This window comes from Oryctolagus cuniculus, chromosome 18, assembly GCF_964237555.1.
Source record: "Oryctolagus cuniculus chromosome 18, mOryCun1.1, whole genome shotgun sequence".
Classification (NCBI taxonomy): Eukaryota; Metazoa; Chordata; class Mammalia; order Lagomorpha; family Leporidae; genus Oryctolagus; species Oryctolagus cuniculus.
In genome coordinates this window covers 21,053,565-21,070,254 of record NC_091449.1, presented here as the reverse complement: position 1 = coordinate 21,070,254, position 16,690 = coordinate 21,053,565, and the positions used below count along the sequence as shown (strand labels likewise).

The window sequence follows — 16,690 nt, the reverse complement described above, 5'->3', positions numbered from 1 at the left end:
CATCATATTTACAAATAATTTCACTTTAAGATTTTTTCCAAATTCCCTAATTTTTAAAAAATATTCACTTTTGTTAAGATTTATTTTATCTTATGTATTTGAAAGGCAGAATTACAGAGAGAGAGCTCTTCCATCCACTGGTTCACTCCCCAAATGGCCACAACAACCAGGGCTGGGCCAGGCCAAAGCCAGGATCCATAGCTTCTTCTGGGTCTCCCACACGCGCAGCAGGGGCCCAAGAACGCGGCCCATCTTCCGCTGCTTTGCGAGGTGCATTAGCGGGGACTCACATTAGTGCTCTGATATGAGATGTGGGTGTCACAAGCGGTGGCTTAACACACTGCACCACAATGCCAGCCAGAAATTCCATTATTTTAAAGGCTCCATTTAAATAGAAGCATTCCACTGTCTACTTCCCAACTGCACTTCTGTGACAGTTCTCCTGGGAACAGCACTGGTGTCTCAGCCACTTCTACTTGATTCCATGTAAGCAAGCACAAGTGCTTTAATAAAAGCCTTCTGCAGGCCGGCGCCGCGGCTCACTAGGCTAATCCTCCGCCTAGCGGTGCCGGCACACCGGGTTCTAGTCCCGGTTGGGGCGCCGGATTCTGTCCCGGTTGCCCCTCTTCCAGGCCAGCTCTCTGCTGTGGCCAGGGAGTGCAGTGGAGGATGGCCCAGGTGCTTGGGCCCAGCACCCCATGGGAGACCAGGAAAAGCACCTGGCTCCTGCCATCGGGTCAGCATGGTGTGCCGGCCGCAGCGCGCAGGCCGCGGCGGCCATTGGAGGGTGAACCAATGGCAAAAGGAAGACCTTTCTCTCTGTCTCTCTCTCTCCCTGTCCACTCTGCCTGTCAAAAAAAAAAAAAAAAAAAAAAAAGCCTTCTGCAAACCAGCCCCAGGGGCCTGCAGTGACAGGGCGTGGACAGAGGCCACAGCCATGGCACGGTTAAGACAGCAGGGCTGCTGGTGTGCGAGGGGGAAGGCGGGGAGGCACCGGTACACCTGCCAGAGTGTGGGGAGGGCGTTCCAGACAGAGGGACTTCGTTTGCATTAAGGCAGGGCGCCCTGTCTGCCTGGCAGGCAGCAGTGAGGAGGAGTTACTTGTTAGGATGGCAGAGAGGCCGGTGCTGACTGGGAGTAAGGCCGGGGAGGCAGGCAGGGATCAAAAGGAGGGTGGGGACTCCCAGGGCTGACAGCCCACAGCCTCTTCTGTGGCCCCTTCTAACTTTATCACCTGCCACTTCCCCACTCGCATCGCCAATGAGCCTTGTGCTGCCCTTCGCACTGGCTGACTCCTGTGCCTGGGCTATTCTTCCCCAGATCCTCCCATTGCTGGGTCCTTGTTACTCAGGCCCGAGTGCTAGTCACCGCCTCTGCAGACAGTCCCCCCCTGCCTGCCACTGCCAAGGGCCCCCTGCCCCGGCACACTCACACCAAGACACCCGCTGGTACTTCACCGCCTCTCAGCTCTGCACAGTCACCTTCCTCACTGACGCTCCCTGCTGACCACCTCCACGGAACGCCCGCCCCAAGGCACAGGAACCGTGTCTGGCAGGCAGCTTGGGGAAGGGCCCTAACAAACCCGGAGCCTCCTGCGTCCTCCTCAGGCAGTGTGCGCCGTTCTCCTTCCTGCTCACACACGGCCCTGGCCCAGGGGGGCTGGGAAAGGCAGGCTCCCCCTGTGGAGAGGGCCCCCATCTGCGTGCCCACCTGGTGAAGGCAGACATGGCCTGAGGAAAACACGCACTACCACGTCATGAGACGTGAACTGGGCGTAGTATGATTACACACGGCAGTAGCGGACTATAAAAAGATGCAGAGAAAACATACTGAGGCGCCAGTGGTGGCAGTTTCAGGAGAATGGGTATAAAGGGCGCGCTCCCCGCCCTCACACTGCACTTGTAAGACTCTGTGTGCTGGGCCTGGGGGCCTTGCAAGCTCAGCAAACAACGGAATGCAGGCCCGCACCCGGCAGCAGGTCTAGCGGTTTCTCGTGGGGATCAGCACGCCTGGGCATAGAGGTCACCAGCGGGAGGGCGGGGCCCACAGCAGCCTGTGGGCTGGATGCTCTTCACAGAGGGGAGCACTGGCCCCCCCCACAGGGTGACCAGCTCGCCCTGCAGCCTGGGGCCCCCCGCTCCGGCACCCGGGAGACTCCTCAGTCGTCCTCGCTACTGGCCTGCTGCCACTCTCCCTTGGACCCTTGCAGACAGCTAACTGTTCTTACGGGGACAGGACGAAGGGGAAGGAGACAAAAACCAACGATATTTTTAAAAGCAATTAGAAAATAAACTTAAAAACAGCAACAGTAACAGGCGTGGACACCTGGCACCCTGGTTAAGGAGCCGGTTAGATGTCCACATCTGACGCCTGCATCTCTGGCTCCTGGCTCGTTTCCTGCTAATGCAGATCTTGGGAGGCAGTGGTGATGGCTCAGGGAATTGGGTCCCTGCACCCATGTGGGAGATCTGGCTTGAGTTCCTGGCTCCTGGCTTCAGCTACAAGTATGTGATGACAAAAGGGCATCCCATATGGGCGCGCCAGTTCGAGTCCCAGCTGCTCCACTTCCTATCCAACTCTCTGCTGTGGCCTGGGAAATCAGCGGAGAATGGCCCAACTCCTTGGGTCCCTGTACCCGTGTGGGAGACACAGAGGAAGCTCCTGACTCCTGGCTCCAGATCGGTGCAGCTCTGGCCATTGTGGCTATCTGGGGAGTGGACCAGCAGATGGAAGACCTCTCTCTCTCTCTGCCTCTCCTTCTCTCTCTGTGTAACTCTAACTTTAAAATAAATGAATAAATCTTTAAAAAAAAAAATAAAGATGAATCAGGGGGCCGGTACTGTGGCATAGTGGGTAAAGCCGCTGCCTTAATGCTGGCATCCCATACGGGAAAAAGAAATAAAAGGGCATCCCAAAATATATCGAGAATTGTTTAAAAACTAATTAAGTAGAAATCTCAAATAAAAAAGGCACAAAATCTGAGCAGAGTTGATAAAGGAGATGTAAATGGCCAGTGGGGGCTGGCATTATGGTGCAGTGGGTTAACCCACTGCCCGTGATGCTGGCGTCCCATGTGGGTGCTGGTTTGTGTCCCAGTTTTGCCCCACTTCCTATTCAGCTCCCTGCTAATGATCTGGGAAGGCAGTGGAGGATGGCCCGAGTGCTTGGGGCCCTGCATCCCACATGGGAGATCTGGAGGAAGCTCCTGGCTCCTGGCTTCAGCCTGGCTAGGTCAGGCCATTGTGGCATTTGGAGAGTGAACCAGCAGAGGGAAGCAAGCTAGCTCCCTCTGTCTCTCCTTTTAGCTTTCAAATAAATCTTTTTTTTAAAAAAATGGCCAGGAAGAAGAGCAAAGATGCTCATGAAGCTTCATGGCCAGGGAAATGCAAACAAGCGATAGCGGCAGACTCCACAGAACGGCTGAGACGGAAGACGGTCAAGTGCCGATGGCAGAACCAGAGTTCTCACAGGCAACGCTGGTGAGAATGCAAGATGGCACAACGACTCTAGAAGAACGTTTGGCAGTTTCTTATAAACACACACGTCTATGACTCAACAATTCTACTTCTAGGTCTCAATGGAAATGGAAAGATACCTCCAAAAGACTAGCAACACAACTGTTCCCAAGCAGCTTCAAACTGGAAATGACCCACATGCAGCAACCTGTGAACACAGAGACATGGTACGTCCATGTAAAGGACTCCTACTCAACAAGGAAAGGACACCACGGAGGAATCTCTAGAGCTTCACACTGAGGAACTGGGGTGGGCATTCGGCTTAGCGGTCAGGCCGCCCGTCAGAACACCCGCATCCCAGGTCAGAGTGCCTGGGCCTGAGTCTCCGCTCTCTCCCGATTCTAACTCCCCGCAGGCAGCAGGTGACGGCTCAAGTGGTTAAGTCCCTGCCATCCACATGGGAGACCTGGATTGAGTTCCTGGCTCCTGTGGGCAGCTGAGGAGCAAACCAGTAGATGGAAGCTGCTCTTAAATAGATGAAAAAAAATTTTTTTTGACACACAGAGTTAGAGAGACAGACAGACAGAGACAGAGAAAGGTGTTCCTTCCATTGGTTCACTCCCCAAAGGGCTGCCACGGCTGGTGCGCTGCGCTGATCCGAAGCCAGGAGCCAGGTGCTTCTCCCCAGTCTCTCATGCAGGCACAGCGCCCAAGCACTTGGGCCATCCTCCACTGCCCTCCAAAGCCACAGCAGAGAGCTGGCCTGGAAGGGGAGCAATCAGTACAGAACTGGCACCCAACTGGGACTAGAACCCGGGGTGCTGGCGCCGCAGGCATAGGAATGAGATGGAGAGACAGAGAGAAAGGTTTTCCATCCGCTGGTTCACTGCCAATGGCCGCAACGGTCGGAGCTGTGCTGATCCGAAGCCAGGAGCCAGGAGCTTCTTCCCAGTCTCCCATGCGGGTGCGGGGGCCCAAGGACTTGGGCCATCTTCTACTGCTTTTCCAGGCCACAGCAGAGAGCTGGATTGGAAGAGGAGCAGCCGGGACTAGAACTGGCGCCCATATGGGATGCCAGCGGCGCAGGCAGAGGATTAACCTGCGGCGCCACAGTGCCAGTCCCGGAGATGGCTTTTTAAGATAGGACATCAAAAGCACCATCCTGAAAGAAAAAATCAGTGAGCTGACTGCATTAAAAACAGAAACTTCTGCTCTGCAAAAGACACAACTATCATAAAGTGAATGAAAAGATCAGACCAAGACTGAGAGAAAACTTCTGCAAAATGCTTAACTGATCAAGTTGTATCTAAAATATACAAAGAACGCTTAACACTCAATAATAGGAAAATAAACCAACCAACTAAAACCATCTGAATGGACGCTTTACCCAAGACTCCATACTGATGGCATACTTTTGAATGAAAGCCTGTTCAGGGTGACAGTTGGCCTGGAGGCTAGGATGCCTGCATCCCACAGCTGGGGCTCCTGGGCTCAGCCTGGTTCCAGCCTCCTATTAACCCAGATCCTGGGACGAGGCAGTGACAGGGTAAGTGACAAGGTCCCTGACACACACACAGGAGACCTGGCTAGTGATCCTGGTCCCCTGCTGAGGGCATTTAGGGAGAGAAACAACGGATGGGAGCTCACTCTCTTTCTGTATATTTTTATCTACTACCCTCCCACCTTTCAAATAAATAAATACATGTTTTAACAAAGAAGGAATGCATGGTGTATCATGAGGAAACTGGAAATTAAAAATACTACAAGCTGACAGAATAGCTGAAATCCAACACACTGACTATGCCAAATGCCGGTGAGGAAGTGAGCGACAGGAAGGCCCATTCACTGCTCACGGGAATGTAAACTGACACAGCTGTGCTGGAAAACAGTTGGCAGTGTCTTGTAAAACTAAACGCCGTGCACCCTTGATCCAGCAAGCACACTCCAAACAGCTCACATGGGTGTCTGCAGCACCTTCAGTCAGAGCCAAAGCCCAGACGCAGCAGGTGAACGGACGCGCCAACTGTGACACTGACACCAGCTACTATTCAGCTCGGAAAAGGAATGAAGCCTCATGCCATGGGAAGAGCTGGGGGAAACACAGATGTGTATGATTTTCTTCAAGATTTGTTTATTTTTATTTAAAAGGTAGAGTTACAGAGATCTAGATGTGTATTTTTTTTAAGATTCATTTTTGTTTTTTGAAAGGCAAAGTGACAGAGATCTTCCATTCGCCACAAACAGCCAAGGCCAGGCGGAGCTCCATCAGGTCTCCCACACAGGTGGCAGAGGCCCGTCCGCTGCTGCCTTCTCAAGTGCATTAGTGGGGATTTGGATCAGAAGTGGAGCAGCCAGGACTCAAAGTGGTGCTCTGATTCGCGATGACAGCATGGCAGGTGGTGGCTGAACTCACTGTACCACACGCCCGGCCCCTGCGGGCGTGCATTAATGACTACACGAGAGACGGCAATCTGAAAAGGATCCTAAATAGACGACATTCTGGGAAAGCAGAATGGCTGTCCTAAGTGTGGGGGCAGGAGGGGGACGTGCAGGCGGAGCGCAGGGGGCTTGAGGCAATGAAAGGACTCCAATGCTGACGTCGCAGTGGGGGACAGGCACTACCACACGCCTGTCACAACTCTACACCAGCAACAGGGAGCCGGCACCGAGACCACGGACTTCAGTTAATAAAAATGCAGCAATACTGGTTCATTGGTTGTCACAAATGTGGTACACCAACCCAAAATGCTAGTAACAGAGGAAACTGGGGGTGGGGGGGAGGCTTATGGAATCCCATCTTTTCTGTAAATTTAAAACTGCTCCAAAAACTAGTATCTATTAATTTAAAAAACAATGAAAAAACAATTAAAAGTAGAGCAAAAGCCACCCACATCCACCAAAGCTGCCTGGTGCCCGTGTCTGGGTGGCAAGCGGCAGAGCGTCCAATGGGTTCGGGAATGGAGAACTGTGGGGGAGGCGGCAGGTGCCTGGGAAGATGCTGTGGCCTGCGGGACAACAGCAGCTACACTGGGAAGGCCCTCACCTGCTCTGCAGCAGGGCAGGCTGCCGCCGCTATGACACACCCAGACTGACCCTCCAAGGGCAAGAGAATGGCCAGACCGAAGTGGGAAGGGAGACGGCCGGGATGTTTCCAAACCTCATACACTTTATCAACATACACATACTATATATATATATATATATATATATATATATACACACACACACACACACACACACACAAACATACAGAACACAACAACAGAAATGGGAACTCTATCAAATTAGAAAAATTACCCTGACCCACACCTCCTAAAATTTTCAGAAACTGGAATTTACATAAAAGTGAGCAAGACAAAGAATTGAGGCTACATGAATCGGCTTTTTGTCACTGTAACAAAATACCTGGAACAAACTGTCTATGAAGGAAAGAGAGGATTATTCTGGATCACAGACTTGGAGGTTCAAGTCGAAATCCACAGCTCCATCAATCCACACCCCATCAGCCGGGCATCTGGTGAGGGCACTGTCGCTGGGAGGGTCCCAAGGAGGTGCAGCACGTCACTCAGTGAGAGGGAGTACAGGTGCCCCTGTCTCCCTGTGATTCAATCCTAACACCCTAACAGCCCATTAAAAACAATCACCTCCTGAAGGCCAACCCTTCAACCCTCACAACTGGGTGAAGTTTCCGCCTTCTCAGCACCACTAACATGAGATGCTGGGGACCAAACCTTTAACACAAGAACTCGGGGACACTCAACACTCAAATCACAGTAAGAGTCAAATCTCACATTAAGTAATAATAAAATAAGAAGCAATAAAATATTTAATAAAATAGTTAAAAAGACAGTTAGAGGCAGAACAGCCTCTACAGACAATGAAAGCCATTAGCAAGATGGATACACAAGAGACTAAAACTGTAATCTGCAATTTCTAGACATGCTCAGTTTAGCTTAAAAATATTATTATATAAAAGAATAACATAAATCAGAATTAGAAAAGCTTAGAAATGAGTGACAGAACTCAGGAAAGAATGAGGAATTAAAGAAAAAATTATTTCGATAATGAAAACCATAATAGTTTGCAAAACAGCCCCACACGTAGGTGCGTCTGTGTCCTAGCATTCACAGGGGCTCTGCAGATGAGGAGATGTCGTGGATAGGCCGGGTCAGGGGTGGGCCTTCTCCAGGGGGCACAGAAAAAAGGGGGAGGGCAGTAAGGAGGCTGCGGCAGGGATGGGGGCGGTGTGGCTCCGAGCAAGACACACCAAGGAATGGCCGGGTCAAGAGAAGCTGGAGAGACAGCACAGGCTGTCTTCTGGCTGTGGAGGGAGCACGGCCCTGCCAACACCTTGATCCTGGACCTCCGGCCTCCAAAACCATGAGGAAGTCAATGGGGGCTGTTCTAGGTCACTACTGCTGTGGTAACTTGCTACAGCAGCCCTAAGACACTAACACAACAGACAGTGTCTTATGGAAAGAGGTGAACGGGAGGAAATATTTTAACGCAAAAAGAAATGAAGACATCTAGAATTCAAAGAAAATGAACTCTTTAACTCAGCCATTCTATTTGCATCTCAAGAATTTTCCTCAAAGGAATAATCTTGGATGTTTTGAAAAGATTCATGTAATCAATGCATTATTTTTAATAGCCCCAAATGGAAACAATATTTTAAAAATATAACTGAAAAATCCAATCCCTAAATTTTCCTCCATTTGGCTAATTTGACCTTGCTTTTACCAATAAACTGGGGCCCTGGAAGGAGGCTGCATCTAGGGAGCCAGGTCACTTGTCAGATAAGCAGTTGTCCCCTAGCACTGACTACCCAGTCCTAACTGCGTTCTGGAAGATTCTGGTCCTCAGGAGCACCTTCACGGAGATGGCATTACTCAGCGGGAAAAAGGATCTTTACCAGAACTTACTTTAATGTATCCAGACACGGGCAGGGCTTGGTTGGATAATTTCCTGGGCATGTCCATTTCTGGGTTAATGTGGTGTCGGTCAGGACAGATCCTTTGGTCTCTGAGAAAAAAGAGAACACTAAATTTTTATAACCAGAAAAACACCACTAACAATTGTTGCCACAAATTTGTAAGTGTTCTTTAGAAAATTAATCTACCATCATCAGAGAATTTTTCTTCCAAACACCTTAAAAGTTAAGTAACTACGACTCATACTTGATATAACACAACAATATATAAATAATTGAAAGGTTTCTAAAATTTAACACTGAATAATAAAGAATTACTTGATTACTTTTCTAGAATACTCTTTTAAAAAAAGATTAATTTATTTGAAAGGCATAGTGACAGAAGGAGAGAGAGGATCAATTTTCATCTGCTGATTCACTTCCCAAATAGTCACAACAGCCAAGTCTAGGCCAGGCCAAAGTCAGAGGCCTGGCACTCTATCTATGCTGCCCATGTAGGTGGCAAAACTTGGGCCATCATCTACTGCCTTTTCAGGCACATTAGCAGGGAGCTGGATCAGAAGCAGAAGAGCTGGGACTCAAATCAGCACTCTGATGTGGGATGCTGGCATCAAAGGTGGCAGCGTACCCTGCTGCGCCACACGCTGGCCCCACGTAATAAATGGTGAGGGAGCATCATGTGCAAGATGGCAACTCTGCCCTGTTTCCCACCAGACACACAAATTGACAAGTGTGGGTCTCAGACTTAGATGATACAGCTAAAACTACAAAGTTTCTGGAAGAAAACATAGGAGAATGTCTTTATGGCCAGAGATAGACAAATATTTCTCATGTAAAAACATACAAGACAGCAACCCTAAAAGGCTGCACCAAACCAAGTGTCTGTTAATGAAAGGGCTACTGAAAAGAGTGAAAAACTACAGCCAGACTGAGAGAAGACATCCTCGATGCATGTCCCAGATATATACACACATCTGTGTGTATATGCATGTATGTGTGCGTATATGTGTATATATATGTGTATGTATGTTATATACATGTTTTATACGTACACCTATATATGTGTATATATAGTCACCACCCATAAATCAGTAAGAACAAGATAAATGCCCTCATTTATTTACTTTTAATGATTATATTTATTTATTTGAGAGGCAGAGCTACAGAGAGAAAGGGAGAGACACAGAGAGAGGTCTTCCATCTGCTCAATGGCCACAGCTGAGCCATTCTGAAGCCAAGAACCAGGAGCCTCCTCTAGGTCTCCTATGTGGGTACAGGGGCTCAAGCACTTGGGCCATCCTCTACTGCTTTCTCAGGCCACAGCAGAAAGCTGGATTGGAAAAGCAGCAGCTGGGACTAGAACCAGCACCCATATGAGATGCCGGCACTGCAGGCAGATGCTTAGCCCACTATGCCACAGTGCCAGCCCTCAAAAGCCCCCAATTTAAAAACAGTCAATAACCTGAACAGGCATTTCACAAAAAGAGGATAGTCTAATGTCCCACAAGCATATGAAAAGATGTCTGACCTCACTGTAGGGAAATCCAGTTAAAGTCACTATAGTGGTTTGCCACTATACCCGAAGGTCGGGTAGCGCAAACTGTGTTCTACAGCCTTCAGGATCCCAATAGGTTAACCACCAGGAGGAGGTGGCTGGACACCCATCCTGTGACCTAGCAATTCCACTCCTTAATAAAGACAAAGAGAAATGGATGCAAATTTCAACACGAAGACATGAACAAGGCTGCTTGTAGCAGTTTTCACACACAATAGCCAGAAACCAGCAACAGCAGGAGGGACACACACACATTGTGACAGAGTCACAGAATGCAACACTCAGCCACAAATTACACTCAGTAAAATACAGAAACCACAACGACAGACAGGTGTTGCTGACCCTGGGTTGAGGAAGAGACCAAACACAAAGAGTACCTACCACAAGTCCCTTTATATGGGGCTCAAAGCAAGCAACATTACTCCAGGCTGACAGCTGCCGAGAGGGCAGTCACCTCTGGTGCCCCTCAGTGCTGGGAGGGTGCACGCGCCCAGCGGTAAACTCAGCAGCTGTGCACCTGACGGCATGGGCTACCTCCCTTTTAGAACAAGAACACAGGCTTACTTGCAAAATCCAAAAGCCTTAAGGTACGGACAAAGCGGACTTGTGGCCTTCTTATCTTCTTTGGCTTCCAGAACCCCTGCAGTGAACTCGTACAGCTCCGATGGGACTTTGGCATCTGCTCGCTCCAAGTAGCGCAGGACGCCCATGGCATGGCTCGCGTTTCTCTCCGTCAGCAGCAAGACAGACTTGGTCTTCCTGTCTCCCTGTTCTGCAGGAGAACCCTTAACACCGGGGTGAACACAGGAATGGGGTCACCCACACCAGTCTAAATGGGGAAACGTGTCATTACATAGAAAACCACCGTGACACCCTGAAGATAATAAAAAGTAAGCAAACCTGTTCGGTTAAATTCTGAAAATGATCAGACATGCAATACAGGCGTCCACCAAAAACTTTTGGCGAGGAGGGGAAGCTGAAGTGAATCACACATGTGGCATCAGTGATGGCCAAGAGTGGTATGCAATCGTCCGTCAAGGCTGGGGGAGAGGATTCCGACAACCGCACGTGAGCCGGGCACGAGCCGCTCCAGAAACCACACAACACGACACTGCCGTGTGCGTTTTACTTCACACTTGCAAAGAAACTCCCTTCCCACCGTTTTTGTCAAAAGTGCCGCAGCCTGTGGTAACTGAACTCTAGAGAGAAGTGGCCTCCCTTCCAGTTCAACAGTGCCTCTTTCTACTCCAATGCGCAGGCTGCCTGTATGCTTTTCACTTACTTCGTGCATCTAGCCTTTCGTATTTCTGATGTTCAACGTAACTATCATTCACAACACATTTCGGCACAGGCATGTATCTGATAATGATGCCTACAGGCCTACTCACCCACCCACCTACCCAACAGGGATCTGCCAGCCACAACTCCAGGGAGAAAGTCTAGACTGAGGGTTTCTGCCGGTTACCAACCTGAGAGCCCGGGGGGGGGGGGGGGGGGCCCTCGATTCACCTCAACAGGAAAATCATAGCAGAGGTTAATCTCCAGCTTAAAATTAACATTACTAACTCCCAGACAACCTGGGAAAGAATGAGAACTCTGGAGATGAGAAACATAAGTACAAATGAATTAAAGACAGGATTCCTATTAACTAGAAATTAAAACACTTACCTAGGACAATGTGAGAGCCAGAACTCAACCTCTTTTTCCACTGTTCCAAAACACTTTTTAAGTTAAAAACCATTTCTTTGTGCATTTTCAAGCAAAATATTGAATTGCTTTCTACTACCTAAACGAGAAACCAAAGAGGCCAGTTCACAGTCAGGAACAAGCTTGAAGCCACTTGTTCCATCAAGAACGATCAACATAAGGACTGGAGTTGTAGTGTAGTGGTTAAACCAACACCTGTGATACGGCATCCCACATGGGCACTGGTTGAGTCCTGGCTGCTCCACTTCTGATCCAGCTCCCTGTTAATGCACTTGGGAAAACAGCAGAAGACAGCCCAAGTACTGGGGGCCCTGCCACCCAGCTGGGAGATCTGGATGGGATTCTGGACTCCTGGCTTCTGTATGGCCCAGCCCTGGCTGTTGCAGCCATTCGGGGAGTGAACCTGCACAGGGAAGCTCCTTCTCTCTGTGTCTCTCCCTCTGTCTCTGCAATTCTGCCTTTCAGATAAAAAATAATTAAAAAAAAAATAATTATTAACATAAGCCACTTTACATTACCCAGGAAACTACTATCTCTCTGATTAGGCATTCTTACTAATGAGATGACTAAGTTTTGAATAAATGTATTTTCCCAATTTTGTAATCTATCTATATCTAAAAACCCGCTGAAATATTATTTTGATGAAATATTTTCATTCCCTTTTAAATGACATGTATATATTTATGTATGTAATATACAAAGTATGGGTGTGAATGTATATGTGTACGCACATCAAATACACAGCACTTTTGTTAACAAGCACTTTTTTTTTAAGAGATGGAGACGGAAGGAGCTCCCATCTGCTGGTTTACTCCCCAGACGTCCACAATGGCCAGGACTGGGCCAGGCCAAAGCTAGGAGCCCAGGAATGCAATCCAGATAGGTGGGTATCAGGAACCTAACTCCTTGAGCCAGCACCACTGCCTCCCAGTGTGCTTTAGCAGAAAGTTGGAATCAAGGGCCAGAACCAGGACTCGAACCAGGCACACCAAAATGGGATGTGGGCATCCCAATAAGGTCAAGCCCCGCCCCAAGAAGGGCTTTTGAATTCTACCTTCTAGGTCATCACTGTAGAAAGGTAGATGTGTAACTCACTCCCTGTATCTGGCTTTGTTTCTATATTTGAGCACTTATGTAGACAAAATCAGATCAAACTGAATATATCCTAAGTCAGTTTATCTGGTTCTTGTAGCCAACATCTGATCTTTCTAGCTACACAGTAACTGTCATCTTCTCAATCTTCTTGAAGGAAGGGGACACAAAATGTGGGCATTTCTTCACAAGTGGGACCCTCTCCCTGCTCTTCCAGACAAAGCGTGAGCACTGCTCCCCAGGGGAGCGCTGCTACAGTGCGAGGCTGGCTGCACCCCTGGGGCGCCAGACCACTGCCAGGCCTCCAGGCACCAGTGCTTCCGGGAGCAGAGCCCACTCCCCTGCTGCCTGATGTTAAACTTGTGGACTCGGATTTCCCCCATTGCATACTCAGCTCCCCTAGTCATTTTCTGACGACCTGAGATTCAACCACAGTTTAAACAGCGGGGACATTTTAACGTGTGGTAGGGCTCACCTTAGACACCATGTCTGCTTCAGCCACGGAGCAGGTGAAGATCAAGGTCTTCTGTGTCTGGCTTGGAATGAAATCAAGAACTTGGAGTAAAGTAGAAGTTTTTCCACTCTCCAGGCAAAGGTGCACAACCTAGTAATGACATACAATAGTATCATCTTCTAAAAGTTCAAGGCGCTCCAGTTTCACTTTCTGTAAGTAAGTTCTGATTCTCAAAGGAAATAATACCTAGGAAATCAATACAAATTTATACATAATCACAAATTTGTGTATCAAATCAAATCAGAGTGTAATGGTTTAATATCAGCCCATGTAATGCAGCTGCTTGCTGTGTTCATCAGCCCTGCTCCCCTTCCCCATGGCCGCTACCTGCTGGACGTTGCCGTAGAGGGCAGCCTCTTCCATGGCCGTGATCACAACACAGGGGTCGTTCAGGAACTCTCTGATTAAATGTGCTATATGTTTGTTCCAGTGAACTCCAACTGCAACGATCTGATGAGGTGCAGACTCTCTTTCTTCAACGTCAATATTTTTTTTAAAGTTATCTAATATAGCAAGCATCTAAAAAATCAGTATAATTCATTTCATTTTAAGAGAGAATAAGCTGGTTTGACAGAACATAAAATATAAAATGGAGAAAATGTTAAATTTCAAGTCAATAAACGTCCAAAAACCCCCACTCTAAAAAAAACCTGGAGCACCAACAAAGTCTTGGTACATACGTGTAACAAAGGATTAGATGTTCATACAGAAACCTCTTTTTTTTTTTTTTGACAGGCAGAGTGGACAGTGAGAGAGACAGAGAGAAAGGTCTTCCTTTGCCGTCGGTTCACTCTCCAATGGCCGCCGCGGCCGGCGCGCTGCGGCCGGCGCACCGCGCTGATCCGATGGCAGGAGCCAGGAGCCAGGTGCTTTTCCTGGTCTCCCATGGGGTGCAGGGCCCAAGCACCTGGGCCATCCTCCACTGCACTCCCTGGCCACAGCAGAGAGCTGGCCTGGAAGAGGGGCAACCGGGACAGAATCCAGCGCCCCTACCGGGACTAGAACCCGATGTGCCGGCGCCGCTAGGCGGAGGATTAGCCTAGTGAGCCGCGGCGCCGGCCCATACAGAAACTTCTAAAAACTGGTGACAAAGATCATCCCACCCACAGAAGGTAAAGAAATGAATATGCAATTCATAGAGGGATGGACACAATGTTCAACGCAGGGAAATACAAACCAAGCTAAGGAGATCTCACTATTTACTAATTAGACTGCAAAGCAAGCTGGGCCCAGGAGTGCGGGAGCAGGGTCGGTGACACAGGGGGAGTGTCCCTCGGTCTGTGCTTTCACAGGCAAATGTACAGCAGTAACCCCAGAGGAAAAAAGTAAGATCTTTAGCCAAAGACATATACAAACTAGGTTAAGTGTCCAAAACTAAGACAATTTTGGAGTAAATTGTGTTACACGCATGTGACTCAGTGCCATACGGCCAATGAAAATCATGCTGCAGAATAGCAACTAACAATACAACAGTGTTAACTGCAAAATGCAAGTTACAAAACTGTACCTAAAATATGTTCTTGATATAAAATATATGCATCAACGAAAACAGGAATTAAGAAACAAAATACTTCAAAACAGTTGAAGCAATTCCTCTGAATGTGAGATTATGAATGTGGGGCTTTTCCCTGGTCTCTGCTCAAATTCTCTAAATTAAGAATTCCTGCTTCCATAATCAGAAAAATACTAAATATTCAGAAAAATCTCCTGGTAAAGAACTGCTTCTCAGTGAGAACTTTAACAGTGGGAAAGAAATTCCAGATACACATTCTCTCCATCACAGAAGTCACAAGGGGAAGGGGGCTTGGATTAGCCGTTTGTTCCCCACGGGACACCGCCCCGACCCTGCAGAGCGCTCAGGACTGCAACCCTTCGCGTGGCCTACCTGCTCGTTAGCTTCCGAGAACAGCACTTCCACCTCATCCAGGACCAGGTGGCAGAGCCTGAGAAACAGCAAGCTCTGGTCCGTGAGCAGCCGCAGCAGGCTCTGTGGGGTTGTAACAATCACATCACCTGCATTTTCAGAGAAAAAAAAAAATCAGATTTTCCACAATTTCTCTAACATTTCCTTTACTAATCTTCCAGTGTTTTTCAAGAGGCGGTTTGTCTACTCAGGTGGGTGCGGCCAGCCCCTGCCCACTGAGGCTCGTCCCTGCCAGTATCTAGTCCAGTGCCTGGGCTCCACCAGGCTTCGTGCTCCTGAAAGGCAGGCAAGGCTGGAGTCCACACCACGTGTCCAGCACCTAACACACTCCACATGCTCAACAAAGAGCTGCCAAATGAACGAATTCACACCGCTGTCTCAAGGTCACCCACTGGTGACTGATGGGGAGCGAGGGCCCCGTCATCACACGGCCCGCTGGGCAGGGATCCACCATCTTCCACAGGAAAACCCAACAGCCCGGAAAGGACGCTTACACCCCCTGGGCAGCTTCAGATTTTTGGCTTCGTCTTTGTGGAGTCCGATTGTTAACAACATGGGATGAAGAGGCCTCGAGGACTTGCTATAGTCTTCCAATAATTCAAAAGTTAATTGGGCCTTTTTCCACCCAGGGCACACGATGACTGCAAGAGGCTGCAAAGACAAGCAAATTCAAGTAATTGTGGACACTGGTTAGGAATCCAACTTAGTGTATGGAAACATCCAGAACATCTCCCTGCACAGCATAAGCCTCTCACAAGTTTTTACAACCATCGTCATTGAAGAGTTCAGCAAAATTCATTAGACTGAGACACACTGAGTGAGATTTCCCTAGGGCTTAAACCTAGTACTTCACAAGTTCTCACCGAGTCCTCCGGACACTCCTTCACGGGGGGGTCTACTGTTACTCCATCTCACAGATGGCAGGTCTGAGGCACAGAGAGGTAAGCCAGCTGCCCAAAGCTGCACAGCTAGTACACGGTAGTCTGGCCCCAGACCCCGCAGTGCGAGGAGGCACCACTGAGAAGGGCCTTCCCAAAGGCTGACACCTCTTCCTGAGGAGACCCCCTTTCCGACCTCGGCAGTCCACCAGCCCCCCTCCCGGACACATGCCCTCCACTGACGAAGACAGAACCCAGGTGAGTGCAACTTCCAGGCAAAGGGCTGAGAGCAGGGCAGCCACAGAGGTGTGGAGAAAGCAGGGGGGGCACGAGGAGGAAGATCTGGACATCCCTTTCTCTTTAACCTAAGTGGCATCTCACCAGCACGGCTCAGCTGTTCACTAGTTCGGGGATAGACACGCATGCATTCGTGGTGACCGTGGTGACCGCACAGTGCCTAAGATGCCACTTGGGATGCCCACATCCTATTATCAGAGTGCCTGGGTTCAAGTCCCAGTTCTACTTCTGATTCCGGTGCCTGCTAATGCAGACTCTAGCAGGCAGCATGTAATGGCTTCAGGAACTTGGGTTCCTGCCATCCACATGGGACATCTGGATTGAATTTTGGGCCCTTG

At 49.0% G+C, this 16,690-nt stretch overlaps 1 protein-coding gene across 3 annotated transcripts in view; it reads right to left on the bottom strand.

Moving 5' to 3' along the window:
• TDRD12 (tudor domain containing 12) overlaps positions 1-16,690 on the bottom strand; it is a 104,165-nt gene that overhangs the window by 13,286 nt on the left and 74,189 nt on the right. For all 3 annotated transcript variants that reach the window (XM_070062518.1, XM_070062519.1, XM_070062520.1), the window contains 8 exons: positions 15,672-15,828; positions 15,139-15,266; positions 13,581-13,772; positions 13,215-13,343; positions 11,609-11,726; positions 10,841-10,980; positions 10,505-10,725; positions 8,378-8,477 (listed from right to left, as the gene is read on the bottom strand). In XM_070062518.1, the coding sequence (XP_069918619.1) occupies positions 8,378-8,477; positions 10,505-10,725; positions 10,841-10,980; positions 11,609-11,726; positions 13,215-13,343; positions 13,581-13,772; positions 15,139-15,266; positions 15,672-15,828 (1,185 nt within the window). The remainder of the gene's footprint in view (positions 1-8,377; positions 8,478-10,504; positions 10,726-10,840; positions 10,981-11,608; positions 11,727-13,214; positions 13,344-13,580; positions 13,773-15,138; positions 15,267-15,671; positions 15,829-16,690) is intronic.